The sequence below is a fragment of the Perna viridis genome, chromosome 5 (assembly GCF_037379345.1).
Source record: "Perna viridis isolate PV_CMFRI_1.1 ecotype Kerala chromosome 5, ASM3737934v1, whole genome shotgun sequence".
Lineage (NCBI taxonomy): Eukaryota > Metazoa > Mollusca > Bivalvia > Mytilida > Mytilidae > Perna > Perna viridis.
Genome location: NC_142449.1, coordinates 25,571,815 through 25,590,935, shown reverse-complemented (window position 1 = coordinate 25,590,935; position 19,121 = coordinate 25,571,815). Strand labels below are relative to the sequence as shown.

Here is a 19,121-nt window from a genome sequence, read left to right as displayed (position 1 = left end):
TGGATGTAATGGTCACAGTTCATGTTTTTGTGCAGGCAGTATAAAGTAAGGTGAAGGTAACGGACCGCCGTGCATACAGTGGCTTGTCCGTGTATTCCGTGTATTACTCTGAGTCAGTAAAAACTAAAAATTTTTACTTAAAACGCACAATAGACATACGTAGTGGACGATCGACCCAAATACGTTTCAAATATTCCCTCCAAGACCATTTGGTATGCTATACACTTATAAACAAAGAAGAACGCCTGAGCTATGAGCTGGGAATAATTCAGGAACCTGGGGCACCTGGTATATTCAGATGAGACCACAATACTCTGTGGGAAAACACAGAAGAACCCTATCCTAATTTATTTTTGCTGACGTAGGATGATAAATTTTACTACCCAACTTTGACAAAACGTCAAAACGGTATAATGACCCTTTTTTGCTCTAATATTACAATGTCTTACTACTCTACATTTTATACTCATTAGTTAGTTCTTAACTCTAAGGTTAAGTCGTCTTCTGATATTTTTTTCGAACAAAGCACCCCATCTACCTCTGCATGATGCCAGTACCTTCTCATAAGTATATCAGACCATATTATAACCATATTTGGGTAATGTGCAGAAAAAAACATAATAAGTCCCATTCAATGTCTTTAAATAACTTCTGAGAAGATATAACACCCAAATCATAGGATCCTTGGAGGAGGAGGGTGCCGGCATAGCTTCCCTAAATTGGGCCAATACCTTTTTCACCAAGGTATATAACAAGGTTCCTGTTTTAGGAGTACATGAACTTCTTAATAAGACCATCAAATTATATCGGCTGGTGTCGATTATCTGAAGATTAAAGGTAAGGCGATTAATTTAGTATCATTTAAACAATAAAAAACTAAACAAGTCATAGGAAACATTTTGGCTCACATTACAGTCGATGGTCTCTTTAAGTTTTGATTCATTCACTGGGGAAAAAGAACTGGAAGAAATGTTAATTTTGGGTTGATGGAAATAAAACAAAAACTGAAAGTTTCATCTTGAATATTAAAGAATAGTTTAGAGAGTAAAAAAACAGTTTTTCTACGAGTAAGGTAATTACAAGGGGTACAGTACGTATACGTATTTCAAACAGACAAAGATAATCGAAGATTTCCAAATTCTACTACAATCTATGTGCAAGGTATAACAATCAACCCAGTCCAGGATGTTGTAGATCTATATTATTTGATATGAAAGTCACAGAAGAACAAATCAATATGAAATTCACACACATTTTACCAATATAAAAGGCTAAACTCCTCGTAAGCAACTTCATGAGCTAGCAAAGAAGTTTATGAACAATCTTTTGTTCCATAATCCGAACGAACAGACTTTCTCTTATTCTCTTTCCGGATCGTCCGAACGTCATTTTTAACAAACTACTTTCAAAGAGACCAATTGGCCAAGAATTTGTAGTTCTCTTAAAGAACCGCATAATGGAAAGTGTCTAAAGTTCCGGCAATGCAAAACAATTGGGGGAAAATATAACACCAGTAAAGGTAGAACGGCACTATTTCTCATTATTTCAATTTGGCCTTTGTGTACCCTACTTAAATAAACATTTCCGGATACTGTGATTGGACAAATTGTGCTGATACCCAAAATGTTTGAATAATTCCTGAATAATTAACATTATTATACCTTTAAAAAAATGCATTATATCTTTTGAAAACCATTGTATATAAATATTATGTTCTTTTTTTTTTTTTAAAATTATGTGTCTTTCGCAGTTATGTTATGACTTTGCTCACATTTTTATTAAGGGAAATGAATATATGACTGGAAAAAAGTCACTTTATAGCTCCATCATTGTTTTAAAGGGGTGCATTTTTCAAAAGTTTTACTATTGTCGCCTATGGGAAATAAACAGAACCGTGCTACCTAAATGGTCCTAGGTCAGGTAATGTGATATTTGTTGAGAAGCATGATGGAATTATAGTGTTTTGTGTAGATTACTCTATGGAAATGGCGGTCAAAGTAAGTGTTGAGACGTTTACACACAAACCGGAAAATACAACTCTTTTAATTTTATCTGAATACCTAAATTGACTTTAGTAAAGCCTGAAGATCATATTAGAAAAAAAGAATTTCTTCGCGACACTATGACAGTAAGGTTCGAATTTGGAATGGCAGCGAATACTCGAGTACTCACACGTTCTCACACGGAAGATCGATCGCGAGTACTCGAGTTTATTTTAAGTATTCGAATATTGTTTTGCGTTTAAAGCACATTGATATAGTTCGCCAATTAAGTTGAAAAATGCCCATTCGTTATACTAATTAATATCAATTAACAACGTACAAGCACTTAATTTTGTAAAATAAGCACTGTTGATTCATATCATAAAAATACAATATTAACGATGTCAACCAGCTGGTGTTGTTGAGAGGGATTCTGGCTGAAGAAACGTGTGTAGAAGATGTCGTCTTTTCCTGATAGTAAAGCAATTACTAGTGGGAACATGGAACGGTCTACCATTGCGTGGACTGTGTACAGCTGATGACGCCCTTATGAACATTCAGCATGGGTAGGTAGGCGTCGTCAGAAGGTAGAAGGAACCGGTTTCCAGTAAGTTACCATTTATCTTGTAGGTTGATGTCGGTGGTTGTCTTGGGTAGGCCTGGTATGTTGAGTGATCTCTAGTACAGTGCTGTTTTGCAGGAGTAGTAATTTAGTATCTGCTCAATAATCTGCCTGATGTCGTTGTTCCATTCTGGAGTACAGAGTTTGATGAGTTCTTCCTCGTGGATGGTTGGTATTGGAGTGACCTCTGCCTTGGGTTGTTGTTTCATTGTCTGCATCACTTTCATCACCTCTATCTTAGATTGGTTGACTTGGTGGTTGTGTAATTTGACTGGGTGACCCTCATACGTATTAACTGTTGCTGGACAGGCTGGAATACTACATCGCCAGTAAACTGTTATTGGGTCTGTTCTTCATAGGGTATGTCGGCAAAATTGTACAATTTTTATTTAAAATTTAGCATATTTTGTAAAATATGATAAATATATTTCAATTTCACTAAAATTATACATATTTTAGCAAATTTGTAAGGTTTTTTTGTCAAAATTGTATATGTTTTATTCAAAATTGAGCATATTTTGTTAAACATGTTATATATGTTACTCCAATATCATACATATTTTAGCAAATTTTTAAAGTATTTCGTCAAAATTGTATATTTTTTACAAATTTTGTAGTTAAAATTACAGTTTGTGAAAGATTTATTGTCAAAATATTTCACTTAATTCAATAATAAACTAAATAATTCTTTACAGGTAAAATACAGGATCATTTCAGAAAACAAACTTGGATTGTTAAAACAAGATAACCCCTTATGTTTAATTATACTTGTAATTTAAAGACAAGACAAGACAATACTTTATTTGATAAACCTCGCACACACAATTGTAAACCAGGACGAAGTTATTTTAAGTCACATGTTTTGTATGGCTCGCATTTCAACCGATGTCCTCATAATTTAACTTATCGGGAATGTTATATCATGTGTTGTATCTACTTAACAAAATGAATGCGCCGATCCAAAAAAAAAAAAAAAAACCAAAACAAAAGCAAAACAAAAACAAAAGCAAAACAAAAACAAAACAAAAAACAATACAAAACAAAACAGACAAAAAAAAAAAAAAATAAATAAATAAAATTCAAAAAACGGTTAAGAATCGGAAACTCATGTTGCTTTTTAACTTCGGGTTTTAGATGGAACACATAACACATAGAAAAAGATGTTTTATGCGAATAAGCAACAACTGTATGTGAAAATAAGCAAATGTTAACAGTAACATATTACAATACTAAATGAAAAGCATTTTGATGCAAACTCTGAAGATGGAACGATAGAGAGCTAATTTCTTAAAACAAAAATATGAATGATAATTATGCGACGAATTATTACATACGCACAAGCTCCGAACAACGTCTGACGTTCGAAATTCCTCTGGACGCTGCAGCCAGACCTCGCAGAAAATGCAAAAATCTTGCAAAGTCGGAAAAAAGTGAATGATTTTCGCGACGTGATCCGATTGTCTTACGACGTTTGATTTGAATAATTAATGCCCCTGCGTGGAGCTTGATATACGCAGATCTAACTCCGCAATTCGAAAGTAATTGTGTTTATGAACTGTGTTTATTACTACAATAAAAACGCTACGTCCCATTCGTATGTCTGATGGAATGGTAGAAAGTTTAGCTAGAGCACTCATTATCATGTTGATTGATCTGTTAACAAACATAAAAAAAAACAACTGGGACGAATACACACATTATATAATGTAATAATAACAAACAGATCAGCAGAGATTGAGACACCTAAGAAATCACCAAACCATTGTTCAATAAATTAGCTCTATTATTACATAAAATATGTAATGGCTAGAAATTCGAGAAAGATTCTATTTTTGAATGAGCATTCAATTTGGATAAAAAGTAAAGGATTGAAGAAAAACAATTAAACAAATAATGAAACAGAAAAAGAAATTTTAAATTCAGAATTTTATTTGGGACAATAACACGATAACGATATCAGCAAATTAGTGGAAGAGGTCCAGATGTACAAACCCGGACACACCTAATCCGCAGTTTCTATTAAACAAAATGCACTTATTACTATTCGTTACATCGCCTATGCATGCAGTTATTTTTTTTAACACCGAATAGCCTTGAAAAAAAAAATATATATATGTCTGAAAAATTCCCAACGATGTTAGAACTGTCAAATTTGCGATGCAAATTTTTGGTCGTTCCCTCCGCGGGACTCGAACTCGTACTGCTGTGACATCTATGGCAACACCGCCTGCACAAAGTCCAGCGCCCTAGATAGGCTATAAAATATAGCTTTCGTTGACCGGGTCATTCCTCCTCGTAGGATTAATCTAGGGCTGTAACGTAGTACACGATGTGTGGTGGTACGGGACAGTTCATTTAGATGTTAATATGTAGGATAGAGGAATTTTTCAGACCTTTCTATACGTTTATATATCTTGCCCGTATCAATTTGATCCGATGGAGCAGTGTAGCAAATAGAGTCGTCACATTCTGAGACGTTGTATATATATATATATATATAAGTCTAAAGGATTGTACAACGAGCTGGTTGGCAGATTCCTTTACACTGTCAATAATATTTATTGACATTATGCCAAATACATTTAAAGTTCGTATTGATAAAATAAACGGGTAGTTTACCAATAAATATTATGTAAGCGGTTGTTAAAATTCTTTTTTCAACAATGGCTGAAAGCTAAAGGGAAACCTTTTTCTGGAGAATAGAGGTGATCACCAAGGTAATTTTTGTGTTTCTTGTATAACTAATAGCTATGTAATTATTCTTCTGTTTATAACTTCTGCTGATTCCAGCTGGAGTAAGAATACTTCTGCATGGTTGTAAATGATGTCGTCGTCTCATCGTAGTGGTCGGTGATTTCGAGATCTTTTTACAATACTTGTACATTTTTAAAAACTGATCGTAACGGTTAAAGTTGAAGCTCAGAGACAATAGACTATTGTATTCAGCAAAATTGTTTCACTTTGGAGGGCAATAACTGTGTTTTTCGTTTCCCTTTACAATAAATGCTAAAGGTTGTCAGGCCTCTTTAACAACAACAAATTAAAGATTGGATAAACTAAACAATCATACCTCATTTTGGTTGTTAAAGGTTGTAAGTGATATTCTTGGCAGAATTTCAAAAAAAAAATATGACGCGGTTATTCATTGTTTAAAAAAGATATGTGTTCATTTCTTAACAATATAACCTTCCGCCGGCTATTTTACTCAAACTAAATTAAAACGTCAGATTCAGACACTATTCTTAGGTTTTTACGGAGTCTCGAGGCTACATGTACTTTATTTTTATTTTTTTAAACTAAAATATATTTTTTTGAATGGTTTTGTTCGTAAAGATTTAATGTCTTGTGATATACATGTAATAAATACAATGGCCAGGCTGCCACTTTTTGACGTAGAAAATAATAGCAGTGATAAGACCTATACTTTTACCACTCTCTCCAAAGAAGAGATTGTGGAAAACCATAAATCTGTGCTATCCTCTTTTGCTCTCTCTACCAAGGACGATGATTGTGATTTACCGTCTATGTACTGGATTCCTGAACTTCACAAGAATCCATACAAACCACGTTTCATAGCTGGATCTGCAAAATGTACCACCAAATCTCTTTCAAAACTTTTAACTTCTATACTCACAACTGTCAAAGAGGGTCTACAATCCTACCACAACACTTGTTACTCCCGTAGTGGTATTAATTCAATGTGGATCCTGAAAAATTCGAAAGATCTTTTGGAGACAATCAGTTCAAGACTATTATCTGAATATAATAGCATTAAAACCTATGATTTTTCAACACTGTATACTTCTATTCCCCATACTCAGTTAAAATCCTGACTTAAAAACATTATACATCGTTGTTTTTCCAAAAAAGATGGTACACCTAGATACAGATATATAGTTCTTGGTAGAGACTCCTCATACTTTGTAAGAAATAATTCCCAATCATCTTCCAAATATACAGAGCAATTAAGGGAACCAAGGCCATAACGGTTTTCAAAAGAAAGCAATCCAGGGACAAAGACCAGACATGGAAAACAGATACACACAACAAAGAACACAAAGCAACCAAAATCATACATACAAAGCAACAAAAGTAAATGAGCAACTCGAACTCCACTAAAAACTGGAAGCATGGACAAGGTGCGCCGGAAGGGTAAGCGTCCTCTGCTTTTTTAGAAACACCCGCCGAGTTGCTCATAAAAAGTCAAGACCGGGGTAGACAAACGATGAAAGGAAAACTATGACCCGTTGAATAAATCAGTTTTCATGGTGCTGATGGCTACACCATAACGATCTACGAGTTCATGATGACGACCATGAAACATGTAGCAACATAACCCTGATAATACGTCATCTATATAGCGGAAACTGAGATTGAAGGCTCTAGCTAAAGGCTATTCTTTCTTTCTGATCAGATCAGCTATAAAGTCAGCCTCATAAGAGTGAAGGAATAGGTCAGTAAGTAAAGGAGCACAATTTGTTCCCATTGGAATGCCGACCGTTTGTTGAAAAAACACGTCCACCACACTGGACAAATATGTTGTCGATTAAAAATTCCAGCATTTTGTAAACATCTTCGAGATTGAGGACTTCAAGGCTAAACCACCTGACTGTTCTTGCAAAACCTCTCCATTCAAATATGGTCCTTCTGGTCACGTCGTTACGGGAGATTTAACCATTATCGAAAACGATTCTCTGCGTAATATCCTTTCTAAAGGTCCCAAGTACCATGAACCACGCTCCATAAATTGGAATCATAACTTAAAAGTTCTTATGGATGCCGCCGAGGACTATACAAGAAAATGGATAAAACGAGAACAAAAGGATATTGATTCTCTGTCAGAGTGGCTAAAGGCCGTGAGGTCTTGCTACAAGATTGAAGGTATCACTACAGAAGTTTTATGGTCGTCATCATGAACTCGTGGATCGTTACGGTGTATCCATCTGTTCCATAAAAACTGATTTGTTCAGCGTGTCGTAGTTTTCCTTTCCTCTTTCGTCTATCCTGGTCGACTTTCCTTTCATCTGTGGCAACATCCCTTCAGCACCTGCGTATGGATCTTATCACAACTCATACGTTATGCCAGAGCTTGCCGAAACTACGCAGACGTTTTGTATTGCGCTAGAATTCTAACAAATAGGCTTCTGGAACAGGGTTATGTTGCTACAAGATTGAAGTCATCACTACAGAAGTTTTATGGTCGTCGTCATGAACTCGCGGATCGTTACGGTGTATCTATCTACACCATGAAAACTGATTTGTTCAATGTCATAGTTTTCCTGTCCTCTTTCGACAACCCGGACCTGACCTTTTATGAGCAATTCGGTGGGTGTTTCTAGAGAAGCAGAGGACGCTTACCCCACCAGTGAACCTAGTCCATGCTCCCAGATTTTAGTGGAGTGCAAGTTGCTTATTTGCTTTTGTTGCTTTGTATTCATGATTTTGGTTGCTTTGTGTTCTTTGTTGTGTGTGTATGTTTTCATGTACCGTTGTCCGGTAATTTACGGTATAGGGAAGTTAGAGATTTTCACTGAACAGAAAGATATTCTTAATCGGTAAAGAGTGATGGAGGCCGTTACTCTTAGTGGAAGTTTCCTTTATAGTCAAGAGTATTCAAGTTTGGATGATATATATTTATTAGTTGGTGTAAAAATAAATGGTTATAAGAAATTATGGCTACTGTTCACGCATATTTGTTTTCTCAACGCTTGCTTTATAATAATTTACGCCAATAACAAGAAGGTTGTCTATTGCAGTAATACTAATACTAATACCTACGTACTAATAACAACTGTCAATTAAACACTTTAGTTGAAATATGAAAGACACAAAACTGAATTGCAGATGAATCCAGATGAGAATATTCGACCATCTTTACCAAGGCTTGTGCCATCGGAGAACTTTCAGCTTCGTGTGTTTCTTACTACTAAGATCTCGGATAATCTGACATCCGAGGACGTAAAAAAAATGAAATACTTCTGTGAAGGTAATGTTTAAATTAATATAACCTAAGCCTATCTTCTTCTTGTTTTTTTTTTCATTCTCGATTAGTTTAAAGTTTTAAAATTAAAACAATAAAACACAAAGCGAAACAAAACAAAGTCTGTTATTTGATTTATGTTGATTCTTATTCTTCCAACTAGCATATTAAAATCAATTTTAATCAATTTATCATGGCGTAAATTGGGTTAAAAAGAATCAATCGGATATGAAAGGTACACAAAAACGACAACAAAAGCCATTGGACATGTCTTTTTTATCATTGTTCTTAATTGAAGACTCTCTGTCAATAATCCAAAAGTAGCACCCCGTTACAACCATTATGATACCTTCTTACAACACAAAATTGATGACCAGCTGCTTTTCGGTAAAAATGAAACTTTTTGTTAAATAGTAAAGCGAATAACAAACCGTGCACATGAGCAAATGATAAACCCGTTTTTTTGTTACAAAACTGTCGTACCGTCATAAAGTTGAGGTTTTCCATTCATTTAGATCAAAATTGGTTAAAGAGAAATGTTCTTGAACAGATAAATGATGGTTTAGATTTATTCAGACATCTCGAACAGCTCACGTTTATATCAAATGAGAATCTTATAACCTTACAAGCAATGCTATGGCATATAAAAAGAAGAGATCTATACAAAGAGGTTATAGAATTCTGCAGAAATCAAGACAAAACTTTGCATTTTGTAGCTGCATCTGATCAACCAGGTAAGTTCAAGAGATTTATAGATTGATATTGATGAAACTTCTTCACACATGAAAGTGTAAACTGAACTACTATGATTTTAAAGAGGAAGAGGGTATTTATGATCCAAGAACATAGACTCAAAAATAAAACAGACCAAACACCTTGCATAGCACTTATTTAGAGTTCTCTAATCAAGGGAACAATATTCTATCGGAAATCAAAAGAACGTTATCAAAGGACAAAGACCAGACATGGTAAGCAGACACACACAACAAAGAACATAAAATAACCAAAAAAAACAAAAACAAAAAACAAAAAACAAAAAAAAACAAAAAAAAAAAACAAAAACATATAAAGTAACAAAAAAAAAAAAAAAACATATAAAGTAACAAAAGTAAATGAACAACTCGGAATCCACTAAAAACTTACGAACTGAAATACTTATTAACTTACGAATATAAGCAGTAACTAAAGAAAAAAACTGGAGTTAGGATCAGTTGCACCGGTATACGTTCTCATCGTCTTTCGCACACCAACTTTTGAGAAATGGTTATCAAAGTCTTAAGGCTACATAACGGGTAAAAATCCGTGTAGCTTCGCCGGGTTCTTGTATAATCCACGCGCTTTGATATCAAAACTCTAAACGCATGGACCGATGAGGAAATATATGGCCGAGATAGAATTAGTCTTAAAAATCAATGCAATTTTGATAATTCAAATGTGAAATATTGAAGAAAAAATGTTAAATTTTCTGGTGGATTGACTGATTAATTGAATGTTGGGGTTTAACGCCCCAGCAGCAATATTTTAGCAATATTCAGGCAATGAACATGAAATAGATGATAAAATGAATATGAAATGATGATGAAATGATAAATGGGATGGGACACAAAGATAATGGGGTCCACAAAGTTTTATTGCCACTGGAAGTAGGGCGAGGTGGATAGGGTCGGGCAATTTTACCTCCTGCGGCGGAGCCCTATAGTCCCTACCCGGGAGAATACCATAGAAGGGTTCTTGAAAGTGCGAGGAACGCGGCATCTTTCCAAACACATTGCTCCACTATGGTTTGCGGTCACGTATTATGACCCGACGACCCCAGATGTAACATACCAGGGGTACCCCATTCCATCCTGGGGCACACAACCCACTTGCTCTTTGGGTAGAGCGCCCTTGCCCCAGGCCTGGGTTCTGAGCATTATTTAGTCGCCTCTTACGACAAGCTTAGCGCTGCTGCGGGCCTATTCTTTTGATACCCGGAAATTTTCTGGTTTAATAAATATTTAATTGATGTCAAAATTAATATTAAATAGAATTGTTTTGAACATGATATTTCAACAATGTAAAGTATGAACGTTTCATTAATGAGGAAAAAATCGTCACTACGATAAAATAATCTAAAATATTGTCAGTTTTGAGAATATGACTTTTTGTAAATACAAAGTCAATCAAAGGAAGATGTATAATCTTTATTCAGATGCATCTGTACGTACACGAGCGTAATTCCCACCTAATATATATATTAATACAATATAACATTGATAAAGTTAAGTATGCAATACAGAAAGGATGTCATCTTTCAATTCTAGTGAATGGGTATAAATTCGTGGATCTCCACATCAGAGGAACACAACAGTATACGTTAGATGATTTACGAGCGTTGAGAAATGAGTTGTCATATCTATTATGTTGTCCACCACACCACGTGTTAGTCAATGGAATCGAACCGACTAATAGCATACATATTACCATAATGGTCCCGGAAGATCATGTAGAATTTCTGTTCAGCATTGGAGAACACGAAAAGTCAGCTTTACACAGACTGGGTGTGGATAGCTTCAAATTGGACAAAAAGCAAATTTATTGCACAGGTAATATTTATGCGTTGGAAAGAGTTGCATTTGAGTTATTGGACATTCTACATACATCATAATCACAATAATTTGCACAAAGAGATCGAAATTTTAGTGAATGGCAGAGGGATCAACTTCCGAAACACCCCTTGATCCTCCACTGAGTATTTAATTTCTTTCTGTCTCATATCATCACATAATTATATAGTTCTACCAAAAAGTTATTCTGAAATTAATGTTATGTGATTTATGTTGGTGCGTTTTGTTTTCTTTCGCCTTAAATATACCTCGACTTGGTCTAGCGCGATATTCTGCCTTGTAAAGTAATAAACCAACCTCACATGCGGGCAGTATGTGATATATTTTACTATTTGATATTAACTTTGTGTTTAGATGAATTCTTTAAAAATATGGTGCATAGTTCTTACAAAAGAAACTAGTAGGACAACCTAAATCTTTTTTTACCATTGTTGCATCGTATCTGCATCCATTTTTACCGATATTACTGATAATGTTTTCATTTACATTTTTCACGACGTTAAAACAATTGTCGTCTGATGTTTTTTTTTCAAATATGTAGTCGTACCAGCATTGTTTTTGTCTGCAAAACTTATTACAGCCAATGTTTATTATCAGAGGTAGACGTAGAAAATAAATGCAGTAATAAGACCTATACTGCTACCACGTAGAAATAGTAGAGATAGTGGAAAGTCTTAAGTATGTGCTTTCCCTTTTTGTTTCTTTACTGAAGATACGTGTTACTCACGTATTGGTAATAATTCAATGTTGATCCTGAAAAAATCGACAGATCTTTCGGAAAAACGTTGTTCAAGATTGTTATCCGAATACAATACAATATGATTTTTCAACTCTTTATATTTTTATTCCCCATACTCAGTTGAAATCCTGACTCAAAAAAAGGAAAAATAAACATTTTACATCGTTGTTAGTCCATAAAAGAGAAAATAATTCCAAATCATCTTCCAAATTTACCGGATTAAATGTTTTCAAAATGCTGGACATTTCGACATCATATATGTCCAGTGTTACAGACGCGTTTTTCAACAAACGGTCGGCATTTCAATTGAAACAAATTGTGCTGCTCTACTTGTTGATCTATTCCTTCACTCTTATGAGGCTGACTTTATAGATAATTTGATCCAAAAGAAGGAACATCGTTTAGCTAGATCCTTTAATCTCAGTTTTATAGATAATGTATTATCGTTAAACAATCCTAGTTTCTGGAATTTTATACATCGCATCTATCCCAAAGAACTTAAGATAAAGGATACTACAGACGCTGTGAAGTTAGCCTCAAATCTTGACCAACACTGAGAGATCGATGGGAAAAAAAGCTATTGTCCAAACTATACGACAAACGCAATGACTTTTCATTCCGTATTGTCAACTTTCCTTTCATCTCTGGCAACACCCCTTCTGCACCTCCGTATGCAGATTTCATTTCACAACTCATACGCTATGCCAGAGTTTGCTGTTATTACGCAGAAGTTTTGTATCGCGATAGACTTCTTACAATTAGGCTTCTGGAACAGGGTTATGATGCTACAAGATTGAAGTCATCACTACAAAAGTTTTATGGTCGTGACTTATTAACTCATCATTAAGATGTATCCATTTTCACCTTGAGAACTAGTTTGTTCAATGTGTCATAGATTTCCTTTCTTCTTTCGACTACCCTGGACCTGACTTTTTATGCGGGTGTTTCTGAAAAATATAGGGCGCTTACCCTACAGGTGTACCTAGTCAATGCTCTCAGTTTTTAGTGAAGTCCGAGTTGATAATTTACTTTTGTTACTTTGTATGTATTATTTCCGTTATTTTATGTTCTTTGGTGTATGTGTCTGTTTTCCATGTCTTGTCTTTGTCCCTGGATTACATTCTTTTGATTTCAAGTAGAATCTTGATTCCGTTGATTATTTGTTTTGCGTTTAGTACAAATATAAAAAGAATCCACCTGTTTTGTTTTTTGTTTTTTTTACGGAAGGGTTGTACTCATGTACACGAGGTTGCTATTCACGAAAAATACCAGAAATCAATCGTTTTAAACCAATGAAAAGCGTAGAATTTTATTAGCTACTCTGTTGTGGTTTTTGAATGTTCAGAATGATGGAATGTAAGAATATGGCATCGCTAAAAGCACAAGATACAAAAAATATTAGACACAAAGGCTAAGATTTCTAACAAATATTGATTTTTTAAAATTATTTTTAAGATGAGTCCGCCAATTATGAACGACTCGCTTTATTCGGAAGTCACAACTGTCTAGTTTATAATCTCGCCCATGGGTGAAAGAAGTAAATCTGGTATGTCTAAACATAGGAAGACCCCAATCTCAAGTAAATAGGATTATTCATGTAAAAGGAAAAACATTTCTAACCTCAGAATTTGAAAGGAAAGAAGACATACCATCCCTTGAAAAAGATGATGAAGTAAGACTAATTTTGAGACAGAATAAGAAGCTACAACTTGATCTCGAGCATTACCAACTGGCGTATGAAGAATGTTATAACAATTTAAAAGGTAGCATTTATTTTTATTTTATATATAGAATTGTAGACGTTAAATGTAAATCCCCCAAGGAAAAACTAATGTCTTCGTTAATAAATATGATATTTCAAATTATACAAACAGAAAAACAAATAAGAGTAATTTCTCATAAAAAATATTATAAAAAGCTCAAATACCACAATTTTCAAATCAATAAAACAACCACCATTGAATGAAATACGTTCTGGTGGGCACGTTCAAATAAAAAAGAAATTTATTTAACAAGCAAGAAAAAAATCACTGTATGATATTATCTAAAGATTTACTTATAATACGTTAAATAGAATTAATATTTTTAGGATATAAATATATTCAAGGTCAAACTAAAAATGAAATTAGAGATTACAATAAGAATAGCAATAACAAATGCAAAAGAAAACCATACATATTATGGTAAAACCACTAATTCTTGATCTTCAAAATATAGAAACATGAACCAGAAACTTCATTCGGAATGCCCTTTTTTACAAAAGAAAAATATAAAAAAATAAAAATAAATAAAAAAATACATTGCAATACATTGAAATACCTAAAATATAATTTAAAAAATATCGCCTTCACCGTAGAAAGGTTGCATATTTGCTTAAAAAACGTTTTCCTTAATTTCTTTTTGTTTTCCTAAAATAAATGTTTGTCACATACTTTAAACATTAAAAGATTTGACGATTTTCTGTAAATAAAACTTCGTTTCCTTTTTTATGCTGAACGTGTTCTTTCTATTGTTGATTCGATTCAATTCTTTTATATCTTTTCTGTGATAAAACATAACATGAAAGTAGTTTTAAAGTCAATTGAAATCGCTTACAAATTATCTCGATAATTTTCTTTCGAATACGAAATTTAAAACAAAGGATTTTTATTTTGTTTATAAGAGACATTAAATTTTGCAGCTTGTAATGATAAGTCCTTTAAATTTGTTTGACAAAGAATAAACTAAAAAGTGAGAGTGTTCTAGAGTAAAGTAGAACACTTTCGGAAATGAACGCTATTCAAAGAGAACGAGATAAATAGAGAGAGAGAGAGGGTATTACAATCAGTGCACATTCTTAATACTTTGAAGACTTTGTGAATATGGATATACTTCTTTCAGAAAGTCAGAGATTTTTCTTAGAATGTCAGCGAGAACTGAAATATGCGAAAGAATTGTCCGACGAGGAAGTCGTACGACTAAGAAATAAGATTAAAGAATATCAAGTAACATGTCGACAACTGTCACAAGATTTAGAATTGATTAGCCCAAAGACTCCAAAACAATTACGAGGTAAATATAGATATTATTAATACTGATGATACCGAACTTTGTGTTTATAGGTCTAGTTAAGTTATACTAGTTATGGTCTTGTTCAAACTATCAATTAATATATTAGTATGACTGCATATTTGATAGTGCGAGGAAGCCAATGGTTTGAATTTGAAAGGAATTTTACTTTTCGTTAAAGTCGGGTTTTTTGCATGACTGTGTCGTTCGGGTTAATTGACCGTGGGCTCAATATATGTTACTCTTTAAGTGCAAAGATAATCGAAATCATTAAATAACGCCAGCTCATTTATTTTTTTTTTCTGATAAATATTAATATTACAGTTTGTGTCGAACTGCTAAATAATTCTTTTATAGATGTTCTTGTTAACCAATCCATAGAAGATCTTCAAAGACTTTCATGTGACTACCAGTCGTAAGCTTCTTTCTAACTTTTATACCTAGCATTAAATGTATTAAAAAAGGCTTTTGTTTATAAAATATGATATATAGCATAGTATTCTCACGGATGTTGACTATTCGCCGCTAAGAATTTCACAAAGATCGTATTTGTTCATTATACTCATAATGATATTTCAGACAAATTTGGTTATACTGCATAACTTGACCAAACATACAACAAATTTAAGTTCTAATATATTCCAGTCCAATCCAAATTCAGATTTGATCCTTGATTTAATTGCAGATTTTTTTGAAACGCGGACGGTTGACCAATCCATGTCAAGTTAGTTTATGCAAAATAACCTCAGACATTCAAAGAAATAAATCCGAAAAATTACAATCAACCAATTTGAATTATATCGATCTAATAACAGTCATCTTTCATATACAGACAAGCGATACAATAGGATAAGGTCAAGGGTGACCAAGATTACAGCAATATCTAACTCACAATTCAATCAGCAAGACGGGATGAAGAAAACAGAAATAATAAAAAAAAAGAAAGTTAACAAAAAACACACTGAAAACTGCATATTAGTGGGCGAAACCATTGAAAAACCCAATAAATACTCAAATAAAATCAATCTCCCAACAGATAACAACAAAGAATACAAACATACAAATAAACGAATAAATCAAGGGCAACTTGAAGTATTGAATAGGTTGGGTTATCGAAGTCTTCAATTCATAAAACGCAAAATTTGACCACATCATTATATATAATTTACAATTGAAGGGTTTGTACCTTGTTTTAGCCAACTGATTGTTCTCTTACGGTCAAGTAGTGCATGTGAGACTACATCAATGATCATGAAGCATCTAAATGATGAAAGTTTGAAGGTTTGTATCTGGCATATTATACTTACATTATATTTTAGAACTGTCCGTATGACATGTATCTATATAACTCAATATGTTTTGTAATTGACTAAAACAAATACCCAAAATCCCACTAAAATACCCCGACCCCATTCCACATACTCTATGGTAAAACTATTGATAAAGTAGTTAAAAAGTTGATGTCGCTTCAGTCTGAAGCCAAATCAGAGAATATCACACACCTGTATAAAGCTTCTGTCAAAATATCAATTGACTATGTGAAGTAGCAGAAAACCTGTCACTAACAGTTGCCTACGGATGAATGAACGGATAGACGGTCGGACACCACGATCCCTATTTATCTCCTGTAATGCATGTTTATAATAAGGAAGTGCTGGCTACTATGTAGATACCTTCTCATTGTCCTTTTTGCAATTCTAATGGATTTGTTTTAAAAACAAATGAGATAAACACCACCCTTTCAAACCTTATCTGTGCCCTGCTGAAATGCGATACATGTAGAAGTCAAATAGGGGTTTTAAAAAGGAAAAGCATAAAAAATTGAAATGTTGTATTAACATGAAAAACAGAAATGAAATGAAATAATCTGAAACACAATACAAACAACATTGATCATTGTTGTTGTCATGGTAGTAATAGTTTTGAATTCTGTCTAAAATCTGGAATCTGATTTTCAACAAGATTGCTATTCGGGTTAGAAGACAAGAAAACAAATAAAAAACAAATAAAAAAGAAGTCACAGAAATAAAAAACGATGAATCCACACTATTATGTTACATCAATGACATTTTTATTATCATTAAGAGTTATAACCACTTGTTGGAAACAAAACAAAACAAAAAAATATATCAATTGCATTACTAAATGGATGTTATTGTAGATACTGATTCAAGGTAAAGTGAATATGGACAGCTTTGACGATGCTTACCGTGTTGCCCTTAATTTAAAGATTGTCGAAAATATGTTATCGAAAAGGCAGACATCAAGACCTAGACTCACCTCACAGACTTCTATTAGTGACGACGAATATAACGATGAATAAAGCAAACTGAGTGAGAGAAAAATAACATACGTGCCATTGAATTTCAATGTCTTAATCTTCCTTGGTTTCACAAGAAGATTGGTAAAAAATGAAGATTTCACAGAAAAAACAAAACACGAATTTTACTTGATAGAAATGGATGCTTATTTTGTTTCTTTTTTATATCGTTAAGTAGCTGTCTTAGTAAGAATCATTCAAAATCTGAAAAATGTGATACACCCCAAAAAAGGCTATATATTTTTATTTTTGTTTTATGGGTCTATACTACGAAATGTGTAATTATTCAATCAAATCTGTCTGCTCTTATGAGATAATCAACATTGAAAATTCAATAGATTCTATTGTATTTGAGTGTTATTTACAGAGTTATCTCCCTTAATTTTGAAATCTACAGTGCACTGTATATAATTTTTATCTCCTAAGTACACGGGTTATATGAAAAAATGAATGTTTATTCCTGTTTACTAGTGCGATTCAAACAAAATATCAAAAAATAAAAATATGTAGGATTTTAACCAACCTATGAATCACATTTTGCACGATTCTTAGCTGGAGTGCTACTTAAATGCTCAAAAGAATGATATTTTGGTATATTTAAAAATCAGCAAGTAATCTATTTTGCAGTATATCTATGAAGAGAGTAACAACAAATTTGATTGACGAAGTCTCAGATTATGTATAGTGTTTAACAAATTTTGTCATTTGTGATAAAAGTGTTTTAGCTGATTTAGCAAGCTCAACACAGCGACAGACGATTGTTTCTCTTCAGATAGATGGTTTCATTCGATTAAATGTCAACACAAACAATACAATTTGCATAAATGCACATTCATAAGTGACAGGATAAATCAGTAATATAAAAGCTAAAACTATATTGAATATGGGTAGACTTTATCTGACATTTTGATCCCAGTGGGGTTGATGTCTCTTTGACATATACATCATACCTATTCTCGTTATATATAGCCATACTATGATGATAGATTACATTAACCATTGAAAAGTGAGGGAAAGAAATTGTCAAAACGTGTGAATAGTTGATATCTAATCGGTGTAACCTATAAAAGCCATATGGCTTATTTCCAATGAGCCCCTTTGAGTCTGTATCTTATTAATCAAGAAAAAAAATTGAAACTATTTCATAACTTAGGCAAGTTCTATATATCAATGAAAAATAATATTTATCTTGTTCTTAAGTTATCAGATATGTACTCTTTCACACTACTTTTAAAAACATTAATATTTTTTGATATTTTTATAACTATTTCGTAAGAGGTTCCAATCTCTAATAGCATTATAGTAAAATGTAGATCTGTACTGATCTTTGATAGATGGTACCCAAAATTAAATTCACTAGATCTTGTAAAATATTAATGACAATCTTTAGCATTTAGTTTTTAGTGGAATCCGAGTTGCTCATTTGCTTTTTTTACTTTGTATGTATGATTTTAGTCACTTTATGTTCTCTGTTGTGTATGTCTGTTTTCCATATCTGGTCTTTGTCCCTGGATTGCATTCTTTTGATTACCGCTATAACCTTGGTTCCCTTGATTACTCTTTAACTCTTGTAAAATTTTCCTTCATATATTATGGACTGTTATTATACAATATTTTATGTACGTGGTTCAACATGAGTTGTCTTGCTCAATTTTCCACATTCGAAATACCTCAACTGTCAAAAATATCACTATCAATATTAGTTCTTGGACATATATTCTTCAGATATGCACAATATTTGAATGAATTCATGCTTACAAACTAAAATAAAAACAAAGATGAGATTATCTTAATTAACTTTATAATTGTGAATTTATATCAAAA

General features: G+C 33.2%; 1 protein-coding gene across 4 annotated transcripts; it reads left to right on the top strand.

The window, feature by feature from the left end:
- The first annotated feature begins 5,196 nt into the window (after nt 1-5,196).
- Nucleotides 5,197-18,389, top strand: LOC148616825 (uncharacterized). 4 transcript variants are annotated; one of them, XM_088583920.1, is made up of 9 exons: nt 5,197-5,321; nt 8,449-8,590; nt 9,301-9,318; nt 10,888-11,169; nt 13,555-13,692; nt 14,810-14,980; nt 15,335-15,392; nt 16,174-16,258; nt 17,139-18,389. In XM_088583920.1, the coding sequence occupies exons 2-9, from the start codon at nt 8,449-8,451 to the stop codon at nt 17,298-17,300; spliced, it is 1,056 nt and encodes a 351-aa protein (XP_088440046.1). In that variant the 5' UTR covers nt 5,197-5,321; the 3' UTR covers nt 17,301-18,389. The 4 variants fall into 4 exon arrangements, with proteins under 4 accessions (XP_088440046.1, XP_088440044.1, XP_088440047.1 ...); XM_088583918.1 differs by having other exon boundaries at nt 9,100-9,318; XM_088583919.1 differs by having other exon boundaries at nt 5,235-5,321; nt 8,416-8,590; nt 9,100-9,318.
- Nucleotides 18,390-19,121: the final 732 nt, after the last annotated feature.

What these genes read in the sequence shown, in the direction of transcription:
- LOC148616825 (XM_088583918.1), top strand. Translation starts at nt 8,449, where the DNA reads ATGAATCCAGATGAGAATATTCGACCATCTTTACCAAGGCTTGTGCCA. An exon ending in AAAGCAAATTTATTGCACAG is followed by an intron (nt 11,170 to 13,554) that starts GTAATATTTATG and finishes TTCTAACCTCAG; the next exon opens with AATTTGAAAGGAAAGAAGAC. An exon ending in GACTCCAAAACAATTACGAG is followed by an intron (nt 14,981 to 15,334) that starts GTAAATATAGAT and finishes ATTCTTTTATAG; the next exon opens with ATGTTCTTGTTAACCAATCC.